This window comes from Nilaparvata lugens, chromosome 2 (assembly GCF_014356525.2).
Source record: "Nilaparvata lugens isolate BPH chromosome 2, ASM1435652v1, whole genome shotgun sequence".
NCBI lineage: Eukaryota > Metazoa > Arthropoda > Insecta > Hemiptera > Delphacidae > Nilaparvata > Nilaparvata lugens.
In genome coordinates this window covers 20,886,877-20,910,012 of record NC_052505.1, presented here as the reverse complement: position 1 = coordinate 20,910,012, position 23,136 = coordinate 20,886,877, and the positions used below count along the sequence as shown (strand labels likewise).

The 23,136-nt window shown below is 36.2% G+C and overlaps 1 protein-coding gene across 1 annotated transcript in view; it reads right to left on the bottom strand.

Moving 5' to 3' along the window:
• The window catches only part of LOC111058468 (lachesin-like), a 221,684-nt gene that overhangs the window by 36,749 nt on the left and 161,799 nt on the right, over positions 1-23,136 (bottom strand). Inside the window, exons 6-7 of the mRNA XM_039420762.1 lie at positions 19,266-19,385; positions 2,814-2,984 (exon numbers count right to left, since the gene is read on the bottom strand). Coding sequence (XP_039276696.1) covers positions 2,814-2,984; positions 19,266-19,385 — 291 coding nt within the window. The remainder of the gene's footprint in view (positions 1-2,813; positions 2,985-19,265; positions 19,386-23,136) is intronic.

Genomic DNA, 23,136 nt, shown 5'->3' with positions numbered 1-23,136 from the left:
TGAGCTAATAATTATCTGATTTGGAAGGGCTAATGTAAATCTCTCAATGGAAGAGTCAGCGTAGCCTCACTAATTGGCGGGGCAGGTCACGTTATGACGTAACAGTAGTTCATTGCTGATACTGACTGAATGAGAGTGAATGGTTTAAACGACCGTTAAACGACATTCAAACGACCGTCAATCAACCGTCAGTCAGTGTCGTTCACTAGTAACAGTAGTTCTTCGCTGATTATGACACTATGGATGTGGGATGAAACGACCGTCAACGACGTTCAACCGACATTTTACTGGTTAACTGACCGTCAGACACTGTCGTGGAATTGTTTAAACGGTAGCAACGACCGTCATCCGACATTCGAACGACCGTCAACCGACCGTCAGTCAATGTTGTGGAATGGTTTTTAAACGGTAGCAACGACCATCATCCGACATTCAACCGACCGTTAGTCACTGTTGTGGAATGGTTTAAACGAATGAAACGACCGTCATCAGACATTCAACCGACCGTCAACCGACCGTCAGTCACTGTTTTAGAATGGTTTAAACGGTTGCAACGACCGTTATCAGACATTCAAACGACCGTCACTCACTGTCGTTCACTAGAGCAGCTTGCACCCGTTGCCGTCCCGTCCGGCGTGTACTGGTCAACCTGTCCCTGTACAAATCATCTTCAACGGTTCGCCTCGTTAGCCATTACATGCGATTCGATAATAATGAGAATGTCCGTGCCCTGCCAATTATTATCCGTGCTACGTGGTCATTAATGACAGCCCCCTCCCATACACTCTCACTCTTGTAGGTGAATGCTATGATGTACGTCACGTATGATGATCTTTTCAATGAATGCCAACTGTTCATGACACGAGTCTCGGATCCGACACAAATCCTCCCTACTTAGAAAGTGGCATTAACGAGTTTAAACCTGAAGTTTGTGTGATATTACTTTTAACACGGCTCTTTCTCGAAGACGGAGAGGTCCGATGCTCTATCCTCCACTAATTACTCCCACTACCTAGCAGCATCCAATTGTGCGCAGGATGACCGTCTGTGTCTATGCTACAAACTGTGGAAGGAGAAATGGGTTTAATGTTAAAAGCAATATCCAACAGACTTTAGAGACACCAAAGGAACATAGGAGATTCCATATTCTTCACCGTATTCCTTATTCACTTCTATGCCTGGAAACTGTCTATATTTTGTGTTTCCCATTAATCAGATTCCGTGAAACAGAGTGTCAATAAATAAACAAGAGAATTGAAATGAATTGCGGAAATGAAGAAATATTCCGTTGAGACTGATTTACCAATGAATAATGAAAACTGATAGGAGGCGAATGCTATCGATACTACAAGCATTTCTTTGCTCAGAATGCCAATAAATCAAACAAGCGATCCAGGAATGAAAGAATAATGATGAAAATAAGAAAAAATCTGTGAGACTGATTTACCAGTGAATGCTAAGATCAATAAAAATGCTGAAAGGCGAACAATGATGTTAAGAATAATTTCTTTTCTCAGTGAAGTTTGCATAGCTGCCAATCCATTTCTATTTTGGCTGAGGATGATGCACACATGAGCTCTAGGCTTGTGCGTGGGTAATGAAACGGATGATGATGAGAGATGATTCTAGTGGAAAATAAAACTTATTGTGTTGTTAATTAATAATGAAGAAATTCTCAAACACCTCTTTTACGTTTTACTTTTAGATATTAATCGAAGCTTAATATTGTTGTTTCATGAAGATCCAAACCAATTGTGTCAGATTCTTGTACTGCGTTCAATACGGTGTTGGCATTGTTTGGCAAAATGATATCATGTAACGCTGTTGTGGAATATTGGTTCATTCAGCGACTCACTTTGAAAACATGGATTTTCTACCCAAAATCCAGTTACGCTGTCACATACTCAGAGTATGAAGATATCGAATTTTGGATCGTTGGATATCTCATATCACTCCAGTGTGAAACAATAATTGACAGCTCCATATTGTGGTCAATAATGGCTCTATCATTGTCTGTGAATTTAATGAAGATATTTCCATTCCATGGAAAAAGTTATATTATGAGTTATTTCCATATGATATGTTATTTGATTTTATCAATAATGTTATTCATCTATTAATTCAAAATCATACAACTGCTATGATATCACAATTCCTACGAAACAAGAGAATCCGATATTATCTATAGGATTATTGTATGATTTGAGCAATAAATGGATTATTGTGGTTTTTGAAATACTGTCAACCATGTCGAGATAAAATTTATTCCAATTTTTTGATATTTTTGGTACATTTGGATGATATTCATGGAGATAGTCAATACAATAGGATCATTGTGGAAATCGATAACACTAATATTTGAATAATGAATCTTGAATAACATTTTACAAAACACATGAACTGCTATGGTAATTAGGATAAAGAGAAGAAGAACGCAGAGGAATATATCAGCAAACTTTGATCAGTTATTGTTGTTCAATTCAAACACTGTGAATGCCATTTTATCTGGAAAAATGTTTTGGAATAGAATGAGTTATGAAAGATTATAATAATGAGAGAGCCAGCCCAGCCGAACGGTTTGAGTTGTTGCCACTTCACACTGGTATTGCTGCGCCTGGCAGTAGGTTCGATTTCCGCCAGGGGCATAAATATTTTATCATCTAATCTAATTATTCACGCACATAAAAGATAATATGAGAAGAATCTAGTAAAAATAAAATGTAATAAATTGCTATAAGTTCAAAGAACGGAAATGGTTCATGATCACCAACTAAAATTGTTGAAAAAAAAAATAAAATTATTGCCAAGCTTACCGTAAAGTCTGATGTTGCTCTCCACCTCTCCGAGAGAGTTCTTTGCTATACACCTATAAGAGCCAACGTCTGATTTCTGGAAATTTCGTATCACCAGAATCATCTTGACTTCGAACATGGATTTTCCGACTCCACTCACGTCGTATTTCTCACTGCTTATCACCATGTCTCCTGCAACAAGGTTACACAGCATTAATGGTGAGAAAAAAATCAATATTTGATTGTTTTTTATAATTTTTGTAAAGTAGGTCATACAAATGAAGTAATTAAAAGAAAAAATATTTATATTTTTATCATTGAGAATACATTTTAAGGGTCCTAACAGAACAGTCAGGAAATCTTGAAGAAGAAATCAGGATGCATCCTTCACAGCAAACCTGTCTTTTGAAAAATATATTTTTAGGGAAACGTTTCTTTGGCTACTTTATTGGTATATCTCAAACAGTTGGAAGGACTCCCAGACTGATGCCACCGTTTATATTCACAAATTGAACTCATAGGGCCGGTTTCCGAGCTCGGGATTTGGCTAAGTTCTAGACTTTAAACAACTGGAATCAGAAAATTAGCTTTCCAAAACGGGGCGTAGTCGCAGTTTTTATAACAGTAGTCGCAGTTTTTATTTTCTCATTTCTATAATTGGAAACGTTTTCCTTGACGGAATTAAACATTTCTAAATAATTCAAAATAGCTGAAACTTTACACTATTTTCTCTTCATTTTATTTTGTGTTTAATTTTCTAGTTTTTTGAAATTTAATTCAAACGTGACTATGACAATGACTGCGACTACGCACCATTTCGGAAAGCCAATTTTCTGACTCCAGCTGTTTAAAGTCTAGAACTTAGCCAAATCCCGAGCTCGGAAACCGACTCATAATCATATTCACCTCAGACCCAATGTGCAGTATATTATAAAGATATACATATATGGATTCCACTCTATTCAGACCTAACCTCTCTCTCTCTCGAAATACAACTTTTCAAGAACTCCACAGCTGAACAGTGGCCACTGGTACCTGTATAGTTCTTGTTATATGATAGCAGACAATTTACACTCCAGTATACATGTCGTCTCAACCGAAAAAGTGGGAATCCACTTAACCATAACCACTATCAGCTCAGAAAGCAAATCTACAGTATAGTGTATAAATCAACCCAAGTATACATGAGTAAACGGAAAAGCCAGTTCTGACGAGGATATTCATTTACAAGAGTGCGAATTTGAATATTTTGTTCAATTGATGGTAACTCAATATAAATCATACACAAACAAATCTAGGTGCTTGATGACCTACATAATAATCAGACTATCATCAAATATTTGAAATTACTAACAAACTATCTATCATGACATCAATCTCAAACTATCATCATTATAACTTGATCACGAAATGAAGTGCAAATAGAAGCCATTGTTGGAGAGTGATGGAGAAGGAATGTGTATGATGACGAGAAATGTGCTATAGTGAGGTCCACGTTATAATGGCAGTATTCGATTAACATTGGTGTTGCAATCCTTGTCTATCATTCGAGAAAGGAGATAGTGCTATCCTTCTCCAACTCCGTAACGTTACCTGATCGTTATTTCCAACAATGTAGAAATATAATTATTTACAGAATATTCTATATCAATTATGAAAGTTTATTATTGGATTATTGAGAAAATTATTTTTCGACGTATAGAATACTAGTAGTTCTGTGAAAAGGAGACCTCACGCAGTTTCCTCATCCATAAGTATCTGATGTCACCTGTTTGAAATGTTAACAGACTCAGTTCACGTTTGAATTTGTATTCCATATGATAATCCAACCAGTTCCGTGATAATCTTTCCATCTGATAAAAATTAATTTTTTACAAACAAAAAAATTATACATTCTTCGGCATTATTTGGTTCATTCGATTATTTTTAATCACATATCAAATGTGAGAATATTGATACTGATGGGCACGCATAATAATACCATGACTGCAAAACAAAATGTTGAAACCAAAGACCTTGAAGATGCATAACTCTTAAAGATTTTTGATTGAAACTATAGACTTATCGAAATAGACACGGCTTCTCCAGAACATCTGTGTATCCACTTTTCAGCTGATTGATTATGAATAATTCTATAGTCTGATCAATCTTATCTTCAGAGTAGATGAAATATAGTGATATCAGAGTATGGAGGAACTACTTTTATTTTCATATTATCCTTAAAATGCAAAATTTCAAAAACCTTGTGTATACATCGACGCGCAGTTGAAAAAGGAATATGCCTTCCAAATTTCATCAAATTCTATCAACGCTTTTGACCGTAATCGCGTTACATACAGACAGACAATCGAAAATCCGAGTTAAAACCTAGACCTCACTGCGTTAGATCATATATATTTTATTGACGGATAGAAAAGAAAATAATAATGATTATTTAAAACAAGATTAAACAGTTTGATTAAACAAGCTTGATTTAATAAGAGTATAGCCCTCATCAAAGAGTTGAACAGTTAATAATACATCAGATATACCGGTATCAGCTATCTTCTATAGAAGGCAGAGAATCGGCAACACTGTTATCCTATCTTTCTCAACTATGCCATCATAACGTGGACCTCACTATATAAGTGAGTATTTGCGTGATGCATAGACTGAGGCGTTGAGTTGGTGTGGTGGCTGGATGAGTGTAGGGGAAGATGGCAGGGTGGGAGAAAGTGGTAGAATGAGGAAGAGGGGATTAGCTGTGAAGAGGAGGGATGATGTTTGGTAAACTATAAGCCAGTATCGCGAAGGGTCCAAAGAACAGATAAGAATCCCCTGGGTGTCGCCGCGCCGAAATTGGCTAAATCACACAGTCTACTCGCTCACTCTCACACTCTCTCTCTCTCTCATGCCGAAACCGCTTCATCGCTGGAGCAGACACCAATTAATTCCTCTCATTCCACAGTCGCCAACTGCACAACTCTTGGGCTCACGCTTGCTTTCGGATATATCATCAACGTCTGAAATAGCTTAATCGGAGGAAACAATTCTCGACCGCCTCAAGTTTCTACAACTGCAATCAGTGGTTGTGTTGGAGGACGAATGTAAGATATCAGTCTACTCGAGAGAGTCAGCGGAATAAACACATTTTTTCAGTGAACTAATAATTCACTATTTGGGAATCTAAGGGGTGAAAACAATACTAATGACATTTTTGTGATATTCGCTTTGAACTCTTCAAGTAACAACTTGATCAACACACTCGTCACTCAAGAAATAATATTTGGGATATTACTAGAGACATATTCTATAAAGTATTATTTCCATTATGATATTACTAAATCATTGTTTGAGAATCTTGGAGATTGAAACTATATTATAACAACATTGATGTAGAATTTACTTTGAGCTCTTCAAGTAACAACTCGATCAACTCACTCACTACTCAAGGAAGTAGCCTACTCTTGATATAAAGTAATCGACTCCTATACTAAAGATGACTATTTTGTCGAAATGATTCATTTTCAAATGAGTCATTGATGCTCAGATAAGTCATTGAAATGAGTTATTCAATCATCCTGGAGTTTTGCAATTTCCTGAATCCAATAATGTATTGTCTATGTAGCTCCATTAATTAAATTCCATTAATGTAGCTCCATGTAATTGTCTATGGAGATCCATTTATTTCACCGACACACATGACATTTCAATAGTCAATTCAAAGAATACAAAAATTTTAAAAAATAGTTCATCATTCTAAATAGTTTGAATAATTATATGACGTGGCTTCAGTCCTGTTAAAAGCTCATCATTCTGAATAGTTCAAATAATTATATGATCTGGATTCAGTCTTGTAGAAAGCTCTATCCTAATAAGTTACGTGGAAATTATTCTATTTTGAATTCAAACTTAATATCCTTACTCCGTCTGATTAAAAGTCAAGTGGTTTGAGGAATACATAGAAAATATCGATTTGTGGATGAAAACTTTCCTATTTTGAATGACATTATTACCAACAACAAGAAACATCACAGATTATTATTATTAAACGAAAATCCAAATTAAATGCTGTTAATCACCCCGAAGACTTCTGCTACTGCAAATATTGACAACAGGGTAAACAGCTAGATGGAAATTCGATGAGCGCTACTATTCAAAAATTATTTGTCACCCCGGGAATTTGCAATATCTCAGTAATTTCCATCTGTTAACATCATATAATACTAAAGCCATGCATACACACATCGGTTTTTCTTCGTACGATATTTTTCCGTCCTTATGAATTCTATCAGATTAAACGGAACTTGTCAAACATCATCTGTTTGAAATCATCTGTTTAATCTAATATAATCTATAAGGACGGCAAAATATTATTCGAACAAAAGTCGATGTGTGTGTAGCTAGCCCAAGGAATCTGATTGACTTTTGTCGGGATATGAGAATGAAGCTTCAGACATACTTTTGGAAGTCTTAGGAAAGCTTTTACATGTAGGCCTACCTGGAAATATGGATTTTAGCTGTCTTTTCGCAGATATTCAACCGGTCACTGTACTGTGGGGATTTTCCAATTTGCCAGCGTTGTTCAATACACAGGCAAGGAAATCAGTTTTCATCTCGCGCCTTAGATGGTGAGTGGGGTGTAGAGGCGGGAGAGATCAGCCTGTATTCTTGTTTCTTTTCATTCGCTTTTCTCTCTCCTTCTCCTGTCGATGGAGGAATCATAAAATAGGGCCATCGTACAAAGAAGGTCGGTCGACTCATACAAACAGCAGAATACAAGAGAAGTTTGTGTCTGCTCGAATACCAGAGCTGTTCCCACTCTCTCAGTGGAAGCAAATTTAACACTAACACACTTTTCACAAGAAAGAACACTGATATCACTTGCTCTCCTCGTCTTTTATCGGCATGTTTCCCATCCCATCACCCACCATCGACTTACAGAGGATGGGAGGGGGGCACAGAGCAACCTTTTGCACACTTCAAAGTAAATCTGCGCTTACATTTTGTTGCTTTCTATAAAAGAGGAGGATTCTCTCTCGAGATGGTAACTAGGAGCGAAACATCGAACTCGGGAAACATCGACACTCTCGTCTCACGTGCAATCGTTTCCCTGGAAGCACAAAATTAATAATCCATCAGTTTTGAAGATGCTTTGAATGATGACCTGAGAAGAGGTGGGACTAAAACTCCATCAACCACCGCGAATTTATGATCAATTGAAAGAGAAGTTGTGCTTCTCTCCACTCAGCGGAACTGATCTTCTGGATATTCTTGTTTTTCATTGATGTGATCTGTAGGTGCTTTCAGATCCTTTCTCGAAATTCCGTTAACATGTATGTTCAAATATTCATCAATGTTCAAGAGACTGGAATTACACAAGAAGTACCGATCAAAATATCCTATATATATGAGCTCGTTGTTCATGTGGTGATGTCCAGGAGGGGGGGGGGGGGAGTTGGACATCCTACGAAACTTCATGGGTGCTCAAAATCAAAGCTTGATGCATCTCAAAGAAGGTCAGTAGTGTTTAAAATGACTATTGACGGAATCAGAAGCTTAATTTAATTCTTTCCCAATATTTAATATTTAGTGTGGTTGCATCATTGGGTACGGAAGGGGGGGGGGGTTTCTATGGGCTCTATGGACGAGTTGGGGCCCCTGAGTACCTTGATGAGTCGTAATATTGATTGATTGATCCATACAATAAGTACATCATAAAAATGGTAGGGAGCGAAAAACTAATGTAACCTTGTGCTATTCCTCTCTCAAATTTAGACAGGGTTACACATAGTCCGAAATAGGATAAGTCTTGCAGTTGTTCACTTCAAATAATTTTCAGTACTTAATAATTTTCACAAAGTAGATTTTCAAATTTAGATGCTTCAAAACAAAAAAAAAAAACATATAATACAATATCGTATAATATTTTTTATAAGTCACGTCTATTGTTAGGACAGATATGATAATTATTACGAAATTGCTGATTGAGCTGCATCTTCTCAAAATTCTGAATTGTTGGACACTTTTTGACACAACCACAGAATCTGATCGAGAAATTCATGAAGAATATGAACAGGATTAGTGGAAGATGGCATTGGAAGTTTGTAGTCGGATATAGTACCAACTTATTGAAAAGGACGTCGACAATAAAATTAAGAGGTGGTTAGTGTTCGACGGTGTTCGATCAAATGACTATTTCGATATCCAATTATAATGGATAATGGCAAGTCTGTGATCATGATAGCAAAATCTTTTTATCATGGCGAGTCTATTGCTTAAGCCGCCATTTTGTGACACCGTTGAGTGGGAGGAGACTGTCTAGCTGGGCCAATGGCAGGCGTTCATGCCCTCTCCTAATAATACAAATTCTGCTGCTCTTGTATTTAGTTTTAGTTTATCAGAAATGGTGTAATAACCGAAACCGGTCTTTCTAAGTATCAATAAATCTGTGGTTTTTTGACAATTTCTTAGTCTTTTTCATTTTATATGAATTATTACCACAATATCAACTTCTCAACTACATAAAAAGTCAGCTATGTCCACTTGCTCCCCGCCATCAAGAAGTTGATCAACCTATAATTATGTCAGCCATCAAGTGGACATAGCTCAAAAAGTCATGCAGTTCTCTTGGGTCTCACTCAAAAGAATGATTTGTTCCCCGTTATGATTAACCTTAAGATTTTTATCAGTCTATCATTGACTTATTCCCTTGCCTCTTCTTCCAGCACTTATCCCACTTCTTCTAAGACACTCTGTTACACTTTCTCTCTCACTCCTTCGCTCTCCCATTGCACACCGAATGCCCTCTCACTTGAACTTGATGGTTTTGGCATTGTACCAGCACTGGTGTCAGGCAAACACTCGCAGGAGACTCAATTCATCACAGTGAATTGTAATAAGCCTCCAAGCCAAACGCGGCATCCCAGCACCGAACCTATTTCAGCTGCAAACCCTAGCAGAGGATCGTCTCCCATCCTCGTCTCTCGTACCTCACTATTATGTTGGAACGTGATAAAGGTAAGGTACAACAGTAGACTTGCTCTAGATCAGAGCAAGCTACAAATCTTTAACCATCTTTCAAGTATGAAAATATCATGAGATTACTATTGAATTTTGAAATCTTAGTGCCGGTTGCACGAAAGCCGATTAAATTTTAATTGTGATTAATTTTCCACGAGAACCAATCAGGAATACCGTCTTATCAAAAAGATGACGAGAACCAATCAGAAATGCCGTCTTATCAAAAAGGCCTCCTTTGATTGGTTCTCGTAAAATAAATCACGGTTGAAATTTAACCGACTTCTGTGCAACCGAGCCTCAGTTTAAATAAAAATAATAAGGAATTGTCAAAAACCACAGATTAATTGATACTTAGAAAGACCGATTTCGCTTTTCTCTCTCCTTCTCCTGTCGATGGAGGAATCATAAAATAGGGCCATCGTACAAAGAAGGTCGGTCGACTCATACAAACAGCAGAATACAAGAGAAGTTTGTGTCTGCTCGAATACCAGAGCTGTTCCCACTCTCTCAGTGGAAGCAAATTTAACACTAACACACTTTTCACAAGAAAGAACACTGATATCACTTGCTCTCCTCGTCTTTTATCGGCATGTTTCCCATCCCATCACCCACCATCGACTTACAGAGGATGGGAGGGGGGCACAGAGCAACCTTTTGCACACTTCAAAGTAAATCTGCGCTTACATTTTGTTGCTTTCTATAAAAGAGGAGGATTCTCTCTCGAGATGGTAACTAGGAGCGAAACATCGAACTCGGGAAACATCGACACTCTCGTCTCACGTGCAATCGTTTCCCTGGAAGCACAAAATTAATAATCCATCAGTTTTGAAGATGCTTTGAATGATGACCTGAGAAGAGGTGGGACTAAAACTCCATCAACCACCGCGAATTTATGATCAATTGAAAGAGAAGTTGTGCTTCTCTCCACTCAGCGGAACTGATCTTCTGGATATTCTTGTTTTTCATTGATGTGATCTGTAGGTGCTTTCAGATCCTTTCTCGAAATTCCGTTAACATGTATGTTCAAATATTCATCAATGTTCAAGAGACTGGAATTACACAAGAAGTACCGATCAAAATATCCTATATATATGAGCTCGTTGTTCATGTGGTGATGTCCAGGAGGGGGGGGGGGGGAGTTGGACATCCTACGAAACTTCATGGGTGCTCAAAATCAAAGCTTGATGCATCTCAAAGAAGGTCAGTAGTGTTTAAAATGACTATTGACGGAATCAGAAGCTTAATTTAATTCTTTCCCAATATTTAATATTTAGTGTGGTTGCATCATTGGGTACGGAAGGGGGGGGGGTTTCTATGGGCTCTATGGACGAGTTGGGGCCCCTGAGTACCTTGATGAGTCGTAATATTGATTGATTGATCCATACAATAAGTACATCATAAAAATGGTAGGGAGCGAAAAACTAATGTAACCTTGTGCTATTCCTCTCTCAAATTTAGACAGGGTTACACATAGTCCGAAATAGGATAAGTCTTGCAGTGTTCACTTCAAATAATTTTCAGTACTTAATAATTTTCACAAAGTAGATTTTCAAATTTAGATGCTTCAAAACAAAAAAAAAAAAACATATAATACAATATCGTATAATATTTTTTATAAGTCACGTCTATTGTTAGGACAGATATGATAATTATTACGAAATTGCTGATTGAGCTGCATCTTCTCAAAATTCTGAATTGTTGGACACTTTTTGACACAACCACAGAATCTGATCGAGAAATTCATGAAGAATATGAACAGGATTAGTGGAAGATGGCATTGGAAGTTTGTAGTCGGATATAGTACCAACTTATTGAAAAGGACGTCGACAATAAAATTAAGAGGTGGTTAGTGTTCGACGGTGTTCGATCAAATGACTATTTCGATATCCAATTATAATGGATAATGGCAAGTCTGTGATCATGATAGCAAAATCTTTTTATCATGGCGAGTCTATTGCTTAAGCCGCCATTTTGTGACACCGTTGAGTGGGAGGAGACTGTCTAGCTGGGCCAATGGCAGGCGTTCATGCCCTCTCCTAATAATACAAATTCTGCTGCTCTTGTATTTAGTTTTAGTTTATCAGAAATGGTGTAATAACCGAAACCGGTCTTTCTAAGTATCAATAAATCTGTGGTTTTTTGACAATTTCTTAGTCTTTTTCATTTTATATGAATTATTACCACAATATCAACTTCTCAACTACATAAAAAGTCAGCTATGTCCACTTGCTCCCCGCCATCAAGAAGTTGATCAACCTATAATTATGTCAGCCATCAAGTGGACATAGCTCAAAAAGTCATGCAGTTCTCTTGGGTCTCACTCAAAAGAATGATTTGTTCCCCGTTATGATTAACCTTAAGATTTTTATCAGTCTATCATTGACTTATTCCCTTGCCTCTTCTTCCAGCACTTATCCCACTTCTTCTAAGACACTCTGTTACACTTTCTCTCTCACTCCTTCGCTCTCCCATTGCACACCGAATGCCCTCTCACTTGAACTTGATGGTTTTGGCATTGTACCAGCACTGGTGTCAGGCAAACACTCGCAGGAGACTCAATTCATCACAGTGAATTGTAATAAGCCTCCAAGCCAAACGCGGCATCCCAGCACCGAACCTATTTCAGCTGCAAACCCTAGCAGAGGATCGTCTCCCATCCTCGTCTCTCGTACCTCACTATTATGTTGGAACGTGATAAAGGTAAGGTACAACAGTAGACTTGCTCTAGATCAGAGCAAGCTACAAATCTTTAACCATCTTTCAAGTATGAAAATATCATGAGATTACTATTGAATTTTGAAATCTTAGTGCCGGTTGCACGAAAGCCGATTAAATTTTAATTGTGATTAATTTTCCACGAGAACCAATCAGGAATACCGTCTTATCAAAAAGATGACGAGAACCAATCAGAAATGCCGTCTTATCAAAAAGGCCTCCTTTGATTGGTTCTCGTAAAATAAATCACGGTTGAAATTTAACCGACTTCTGTGCAACCGAGCCTCAGTTTAAATAAAAATAATAAGGAATTGTCAAAAACCACAGATTAATTGATACTTAGAAAGACCGATTTCGGTTGTTACACAATTGTCAATCTCTGATAAACTAAAACTAAATACAAGAGCAGCAGAATTCATACCTATAGGCAAGTACTGCTATAATTGGTCAAGGGCATGAACGCCTGCCATTGGCCCAGCTAGACAGTCTCCTCCCATTTAATGGTGTCACAAAATGGCGACTTAACCAACAGACTCGCCATGATAACAAACTTCACTTTCAGTACAAAAAAGGACCTAGAAAACAAGTAAAATATAATAAAACAAATGTGTAAATAGAAAAACTATTGACTAATGTATGCTTACAATGTTATGATAAAACTAAATTCATAGTGTTCTTAGTTTCAATTTTTATTCAATATGAATAATTACCACAATATCAACTTTTCAACTACACAAAAAGAGCCTCAGTTTGATATAAACATGGAAAATTATACTGGGACTGGTTGTACCAAACTGAATAACATATAATTTCTCATTCAAATATAATAAGCCACTGATTTTTCAAAATTCGCATCCAATTAGCTTATAGCATAGATAGCATAAGAAGATATCCCATGGCATAGGTCGTTTATGTTCTAAATTTCAAGCCGATTTATTGTCAACTCGAACCGATTACAACCGACTAATATCTTTGATTACTGTTCTACCTGGGTGAGAGTGTGTGGACGACACAGTATGAGAGACTACAAGCGTCATAATTATATAGCTTCACAAAAAACAACTACCTTGACTATCATCTTGACTATCTCTTGAGAGTTAACAAGAGATGTTTACAGAGAAATTAACAAGAGATGTTAAAGAGATGTTTGTAAACGCTCTACACCATGCTGTATCTTCCTATGCTATTTTTTCTGCATGCTTATAGAGAGGTCCACGTTATAATCACAGTTGAGGAAGATAGGAGAACATCTTTTCCGATTGTCTGCCTTGCCATTGCCTTGTATAAAAGGTAGCTGATTCCAGTATATCTGGAGTAATATCAATTGTTCATTCTTGTGTAGAATAATCAATAAGATATTATTCGTCAAGAAAATATATTTTTCAATGATTTAATAATAGATTTTATAATTGAGATTGGATATTTTGTCAATTAATTATATTCCTACATTGTTGAAAAACGATCTGGCAACGTTGCGGAGATAGAGAAGGATAGCGTTATCTGCTTTGTCTGCTCTGTTAACTCAAAATTTCTACATCTTCTATCAATCTCATCTTCATTTTCTTTTTATGAATTAATCATTTTTATTAATAAATATTATATTTTTATTTTTATTAATTATTCCTTTTTTTATTAATTATTTTTTATTTTATTTTCCTCTAATCAATACTTGAGATTTTGAACCTTCATTTCCTTTTCCATTTTTCCTATAACACTCTTAACATAAACTCAACTTTAGCTTACGCACAGGCAATATATTGCCTATGTAAGCTTTTCTCTTCATTATTTTTTATCAATTCATAAACCTAGCATTGTTTTAAGTTCCATATTATTAAGTCAAATTGATTCAGGGTTTGTTTTATCATCATTATAAAAAAAAGTAAATTCGTATGGCTTTTGTTGGTGGGGAGTCCCTTGCCGGAAGGTCTCACCGCCTGAATATATAATTTAAGCCGTCAATGGGCCTTACGACTGTCATACTTCAGCCGGTACCGACAGTTTAACGTGCCCATCCGATAACACGGGAGTGATCTGGTTAAAAAACTTTTGGTTGTGAGAGGGATTGCACCATCATCATTATAATTATGTGAAATTAAGTTTAAAATTATTGAATGTATAATTTTCAAATGTTGTTATTTTTGTTGTATTTTTTGAGGAAATAAATTTGAATTTTTGGATGATAGACATGGGTAGCAACACCAATGTTAATCAAATACTGCCATTATAACGATGACCTCACATCCCCACTATAGCTGTAACGTAAAGTACGCTTTGATTGCATGTTAAGCTAGTCTTAGATTTCATGATGCAGTCTTTATTATATTAAAGCTTTTCAGGTTATCACTGCATCTTCTATAATTGGTGGAGTCAGGGTGTTGAATGCATGGGAAGGGAATCATATGTAATAGACTAGATAGATAAGGCCCAGTTGCACAAAAGCCGGTTAAATCTTAACCGTGATTAATTTCACGAGAGGCAATCAGAGAAGGCCTTTTTGATAAGACGGCTTCTCTGATTGGTTCTCGTGAGATTAATCATGATTAAAATTTAACCGGTTTTCGTGCAATCGGCATTAAGATATGAAAGTTTCTACAAGGAAAAAAGTTTCCCATCGTATATAAATTTCATGAAATTTTGTTTGTTCAAAGTTGAAATATAGAACTTTCCTGATTGGATTGAACCGTTTAGGTGAACTGGTTTTATGGCTTATTGCGTTCTAAGCACATGCTGCAGAGTATTAAACTTTCTGAGTACGGTGATTGTAATTATTCAAGTAGATGACTATTTAATGGCTTGTGAAACGGTGATGAATCCAACAAACCTCGTAAGTTCATAATGTGTGGGACTATGATAGGGTGATTTGCGTTAAATTTAGTGAATAATTGAATAACCAAATACAACGCACCTGTTACATTATGAATAATGTTGCTGTTCACTTTTGAAATGAAGTGTTACAACTGTTTGAATGATATTATCTATTCACTTTTAGAATCAAATCGATTGTAATTTATGAGATTTTTGGCAGATGAATTTAAGATTACATATTTATCAAACATGCTCTTTATATGGTAAATCTGATATTATATTTTCTACTCGAAATTGAGGTAAAAATAGATTCAATACTCATAATAATTCAAAGAGTAATTTTTCATTCAATACTTGAGCAGTTTACATTTGAAGGCTGTCAACACTGCAATAAATATTAATATTCCACCAGTTTGTCAGTGTATTCTTCAATTTATAATGAACTTCTCCATTATTATTCTATCATGAAACTCTACGAAAGTTTGTCAGGAATGACGTGAGCTGTACTTCAAATACGTGGATTTGTCAAATCCACTAGCGCTATCTGCTTCGTCGAATGATAGATAAGGATAGCAACACCGAAGTTAATAAAATACTGTCATTATAACGTGGACACTAGAATGAATCTAGTTAGAAAAAAATCGAGTAGCTATATAGAGATCGATGAAGAAATGAGTTTGAGTTGTATGAAAGTAGAGATCATAGACAAAACTATCAAGGTTCAGGCTATGGTATAGATCAGTGGTCACCAATTAAGTTTCATGAAGGTCCGTTTCAAAGTATTGGTGAGCTTCCACGGTCCATTCAGGGGAAACCACTGACACTGATAGAATGGGGGGGGGGTACTCCTCAGAATTTTTTTGAAAATTGATAATTCAACCACATTAATTGAAATATTAAGGATAGTTATTACTCTGTATGTATTTCGATATCAATGTTCTTCAAATATTTTGAAGTTTGATATTATGCCATGATTAAAATTATCAAAATTGAAATAAAGGCAATAAAGTTAATTTATTGTTCTTCTATTTGTATGAAGAATGTTTACTTATGAAATTATCAAAACCATTCTTGAATTTAGTCTTTGACTATGTATCTCTTAGCTATTGAAATACCAAGATAAATTAAATTAAACGTTTTACTAGGCATAAAATAATTGGATAAAATAATGCAACAATATTAAATCAATAGCCAGCTTTTTATTAAGAATAAGATACAGATAAGTAACTCTAATAAAAAATGTAAAAAATTGACGTGTCAAATTAAATAAGAAACCACACGTCATAGTCGTTTATCCGTTAAGGCTAGATGTCGCTTACATTGGAAGAACTATCTCCCTTCTAATTTGGTTACACTGCTGATGTTTATTTATTGTTCTGGTTGTTTTTTAAAAATCTTATTTCATTGAGACTTTATTGAGTTTCTTTTGGATTTTTTGTTTTAGGATTTATTTTAAGTTTTTTGTATGACATCGCGGTCCACACAAAACTATCTGGCGGTCCGGATCCGGGTGACCACTGGTATAGATCACAGGTTTTGCTCGCTCTCTATAGATTTATCTATTGATTTTCTTTGGTAGAGATGCAATAATCAGCCTCGAGCGCATTATGAAGATTGACGATCAACCATCAAACTGCATCTATTCACATTCATTAAATCACGTGATAATTTGTTACGAAATGCATCTCCAAAGCCTTGCATGATCAAAAATGATGATGTGTGCACAACTGACGCAGTCAATTAGGCTAAGTGTAAAGCGTGGTATGATAGGGTGACTGACGTGGAGCGTAGTGGACAGTGCTTATTGTGTAGCGGGTCACGCTAAAAGTTTCACAGGCTGTTGATAGAGTCGGATAACGAGGGGGAGGTTTGACCAAAGGGGTGGGAAGTGGTTCCAAGGGGGGAACTGATTGATTTTGCGAGTCCATAAAAACTCAGACGTCCGCCCTCTCGAGATTATATTCTTCAGTTATTGCACGCCTCCATTTTACAGCCTTCTTTACAGCCTGGCAGAGCCGTGCCTCGCACGGGTCTTCATCCATCCCGAGAAACTAAGACAAGCTTGCAGCAACCCTAATGTACATTTCATTGTTTCGCCCCATCTGTCTCTGTCCCACACACTTCATCCGCTCATCTCCGTCGCACTCAAATGCAATCGACCAGCTTAACGAGTCTTTCACAAACTTTGCCGATGCTTAGCTCCTTGTTTCGGGTCGTAAAATATCGTTTCCGACTCAATATCTGGGAGATACCGTATAGACTTCTCATTGCAATAATGGGCTATAATCTGCGGCTAACAGGTTATCAAAACATACTCGTCACCTTTTGTTTTTACGATCGGACCGCCGCATCAGGAGGGATGAGTCCAGTGTCGAATACGAATTCATTTCTTCAAGATGAGCCTTGTTGTATTTATCAATAGTAACTTCCCATCAAAGTTTGGGAGGGGGGGGGGTAAATGGTACAGGCTCAGCCTAGTTTTTCTTCCATGGTCATAATAATACTATGATTGTAGTGTTTTGTACAATAAATTAATATTAAATAAGAAGACAACATGTGAATCAAAATTTATTTATTAATTCATTTTTTGTGTAGTTGAGAAGTTGATATATTGTGGTAATTATTCATATTGAATAAAAAGACTAAGAATTTGTCAAAAATCACAGATTTATTGATACTTAGAAAGATAGGTTTCGGTTGTTACACCACTGTCAATCTCTGATAAACTAAAACTAAATACAAGAGCAGCAGAATTTATACTAGTGGGCGAGTACTGCTATTGGTCAAGGGCATGAACGCCTGCCATTGGCCCAGCTAGACAGTCTCTTCCCACTCAACAGTGTGACAAAATGGCGGCTTAAGCAACAATGCTGGTTGCTTAAGCCGCCATTGTATTTAGTTGTAGTTTATCAGAGATTGACAATGGTGTAATAACCAAAACCGGTCTTTCTAAGTATCAATAAATCTGTGGTTTTTGACAATTTCTTAGTCTTTTTCATTCAATAATATTAATAAACGTTGATTTACATTCCGAAGCAGCATTTTTTTTTGCCTGCTGACTGCTGACCAGAGTCTGACATTTTTGAAATATAAGGACTTTTGTGTGTTATGAATACCATTTTATGTTGGTGGTATTCCCCTTTTAATCGAATGTATTTTCTTCTATTAATCTATTCCCTTCAGATTGAGATTTTTGATATTGTTTGTTCATTAAAATACATGATTATCATGTATTTCAATGAACAAACTACATCAATAATCTCAATCATAATGAGACTGATTCATATTGGAAAATAATTTCGCAGATTCTGTTCTTGATCTTGAGAAATGTCTGAAAGTAACACGTATCAACAAGAATGAATTAGATTTTAGAACAAGTGAAATGCTTGAATGATTGTATGGGTACGAACTGAACTGTTTGGTCGATGTTTAGCTTCCAGTATAGGTCGTGCTCGCGATTGATCTTTTACTTCTATATCTATACACATCTGCATTCATTATATCCAAATTCCAAATATTTTTATAATTGCTATTTGATTAGTAGCATTGATTGAAACTGAAATCTACAACGTGACCCACTCGTTTTATTCGCCCATTTAGTTTCCAATTCGAAAAATATAATGCTAAACTCTTCACACAAAATGAAAAGTTACTATTAAGAAGGATGGAAAAGAAAATTCACATACATCATGGATCTGCAATCATTTTAGAAATGTTTTGTAGAGGAATACATTCACCGATTGAAGTAGCATTTCAAGTTCAAACCTGATTCTGAAAATAATAATGTATCTATCCTTAACTTCATTGCAGTTTGTCTACTCTATTTTCAATTCTATAGTAAAAAAAATGAATTGGATACATTCCCATAGTAATTTAACATTTTTTGTAGTTTTATATTATATACATTGGGAAGAGCTATTGAATCATCATTCTCGGATGTATTCTACTTACCAGAATCTCTTATCCAATAGTTGATTGATTTGGGAGATGCTTCAACTAAGCACTCTAATGTTACATCAGTTCCTAATGGGGCTCCCACAAGCTGGTTAGGGACCTGGATCACTGGATGAACTGTAACAAAAAGATTGATTTGGAGGATTATTTCAAAGATTCATCTATAATATGATGAAGAAAGGACTTGCCTTATACATGTACGGGATAGAAAATACACGAATGACGAATCATCACGTCTGAAGTACTGAACTGATCAAATTGAAATTTTGCATATCGATTCATAATTTGCCGAGGATGGTTATAGATCTACTTTCAGTTCTTCAAGATTTCAGTTTTTGTAAATTCCATCGATTTGTGCTATTAACAGACCCTTGCGAAGCACGGGTTACGGGTTGCTAAATTGCGAGATAAATTACTTTTAACATGAAGAGGAGAAACCCATTTCACCCTCCACAGTTTGTGGCATAGACACAGACGGACATCCTGCGCACAATTGGATGCGCCGTGTCATTTTGCTTCATGTTCTTGTGATGAAAACATCTCTGTAACATACACAAACCAATATACCTGCTGACCAGTTCCCTACTTGGAGCATTGCCAGCAATAGATGGAGGGGAGTATTGCCGCGTCGCGTTACAAAGCTCTCTCACTCAGACACAAAAGAAGGAGAATGCTTCTGCAGGGCGCTGCTAGGTAGTGGGAGCGATTAGTGGAGGATAGAGCATCGGACCTCTCCGGCTTCGAGAAAGAGCCATGTTAAAAATAATTTATCCCGCACTTTAGTCATGAATATACCAGCTATGCCAGTTTATGCGTTATTATATAGAGAATTCAAAATTTCTTCAACATCATTTCAACATTACTTCCGATATCATTAATAAATCGAGAACCATTTATATTTCTACTGAACTTATGGCATCGTTATCAGTTGGGTTTTTTGGTTAGACTCTAGTCAACAATGTATAAAAAATGGTCAAGTGTAACTGAAAAAAAACTACTGATGATAATGCTAGTGCATTGAAACTATTTTGGCTTTGATTTGTAATCAATTTCCAGAGAAGAAATTTTGTGAAATTTCTTTCATTTCAGAAAAGGTTCATATGAATAGAGTCAATTCATCCCCTCCTCATTGATACAAAGTGAAGTGAAGCTACATATAGTAAAGTGAAGTATAGGAACGCAACATAGAACAATATATATACTTATGTAGTTGATTCACAAGTACATTCCCTCATGTAGATAATTTAAAACAACTATTCCAGGAAATAATCGTATCATACAATTCAATCAAATTGTATTTAATGACTAATGCAATATATAACCGTAGAGGAAAGATAGCATTATACTATATTTTGTCTATGATATAACTGAGATGTTAAAATAGTGAAAATATAACAGTGAAAGTTGTATTGGAACAGGAAGACAGAGCATTGAGTTTTGATGGTGCATTCGTAGCGGGCAGGGCACTGCTTTATCAAGCGGAGGCTGGAGGCTGTAGCAGGGCTGGTAGCATTTGCATGAGCCGGGCACTAATCCTCAGCAATGTCTCCAGCTAATTATTATTCCGGGCGCACCTAGTGTTATGCTTCCTTGCCCATTATGCTATTGTTTGCTTTGGATAGTAATTTGCAGCTTAATTCCTGCCCTTGATATTGTTATTCGACTGCTCCAATTGCCATTCTGCACTCCACGCCCAGTGCTGAATTAATTCGGACGCCGTTTGTAGAGCAGACACCCTTTCCTCCTCATTCTTCACCTTCTCCTCCTCACTCCCCACCTCCTCCATCACCCTAAACAACAGTTTGTACTCTTTTTGTGCCCACTTCATTCACATTCTTCTCGGCTTCCACCAGCCGTTCGCTGCGCCATTCACAGCTTTCACTTTTGCCCTTATTACATGCAGAACTTATTTCACCTCGTAAACAGTTCAGAAGTACTGGTGAGTCATGAGATCTCATTGGGATTAACGTTGTTGTCGACGAAATGCGTGAATCATGGTTTCTGTGGATTTGTATGGTCCCTATGTTGAAAATTTTTTGCAGTTAGTCTAGATTCTTTTTGTGTAGTTGAGAAGTTGATATTGTGCTAATTATTTATATATTAGCTTAGCAAAAACAATACAAGGATCGGAAAAGAAAAAAAATCATATTGAATGAAAAAGACTAAGAAATTGTAAAAAAACACAGATTTATTGATACTTAGAAAGACCGGCTTCGGTTTCTAGTCTACATTCTTATTCACTTATGAGAGTGTTTTATTAGACGATAAATTATATTAGACTCTATGTCTCCACCTCATGCAACAATCTCTTGAAACGTACTTCGGTACATGGCTTGTCATTGTGGGGTAGGTCAGTTTAAAATTATTTCAAGTTTCATATCAAGATTAATGCTGTTGCTAACAAAATAGGTGAAAAGGTAGAGGTTCTGCAATGAAGCTTAGGTATTGAAATTTCAAGTGTTCATTGTTGTGGGGACTTTCAAGTTTTTTTTTTTTGCAGATCAACATCATATAGAGATCGAACTAACCAGTTGATTGAAGAGTCAACTAATAATTGAAACAATCTCAACCCAGAATGCTTCAGTTTTTGAAATGTTTAATATTAAATACAGAGTAGTAAAATAATTAATTCCAATGATAATGATGTTTTCATTCAATCAATAGGATTCACATTATAATTTTTGTATTTGCATGCACAAAGCATTTCATAATTGAATCACACGTGTAGATAAAATATATACAATGATAGATAATATTCAAACAAAATAAAATAAGATATTTAATGGATGCTAATGATAATAGAAGGGGAATGCTTCTGGAAGAAATAATAATTGTTCATCTCTCTTTAAGCCTCTGCTTTTGTTGAAAGATGATATTGAAGTATGAAAAAACATAATGATATGATATTTGAATATTATAGTAGAGTTAGTAAAAAAATGAAGAAAAAATTTGGTAAATTGACTCGTATATATGAAAGATCAATGATATATGATGACTCTAATTATCAATCAAATTCAATATTCAATTTATCTAATATAGAGTAGAGTTAGTAAAATTAAAGTGAAGGTAAAGTAAGTATTGTAAGTAGGTGAGGTATTATCATTCATCCCATCATCATCACCTACGCTTAAAATACTTCTAGAAAGTCGCCTTTGTAAAATGATAAATAATAAAATAAGACTCGTATATGTTCTTTATTGATTCATACAATAAGTGCATCATCAAAAATGATAGGTAGAGAAAAAATAAGGCCACCTTGTGCTATTCCTCTCCCAAAACAAGATAATCCTTTTCGGATGATAATTATTAAAGCGGCAAACAAGTCCTAAATATTTGACACGGTAATAGGTCGAGAGCCAAACGCCGTTATGGCGATTAGCAGGCTGCACCTTTTCGAGTCAAGATTTATCTGCATAATTAAGGGCGCTGGCTGGAGGAGTACGCTCTATCATTTGCTCCGCTTCGGATAGCTAGCTATTTTGCCTCCGCTTCGTATCGGGTTGCCGGTTCTGCCGTTTAATTAGTCCAACAGCCAACAGCTGCAATTGTCTTACAGGGAGCGTCCCAACTGCACCAGGGCAAATACCAACAAACAGTAAGTTCAGCAGTATCAAGTGACTGAAGTGAACTAACTTAATGAACATCATCGAGAGACACTTTTCTTCTAAACTCACTTGGTGTACGATAAAGCTATAAACTAGATTTGAATCTAGCAGCAGCTCCCAGAAACGGAGATCATAACACAGTAGTTTCAAGACTATAATAATATCTAAGGTGAAATAGAATAGAAATAACGTTTATTGAATGAAGAAGCTACCTTAAGCGAACCTCAAAGAGGCTGCTTGACAAGGTACTATTATACAAAACA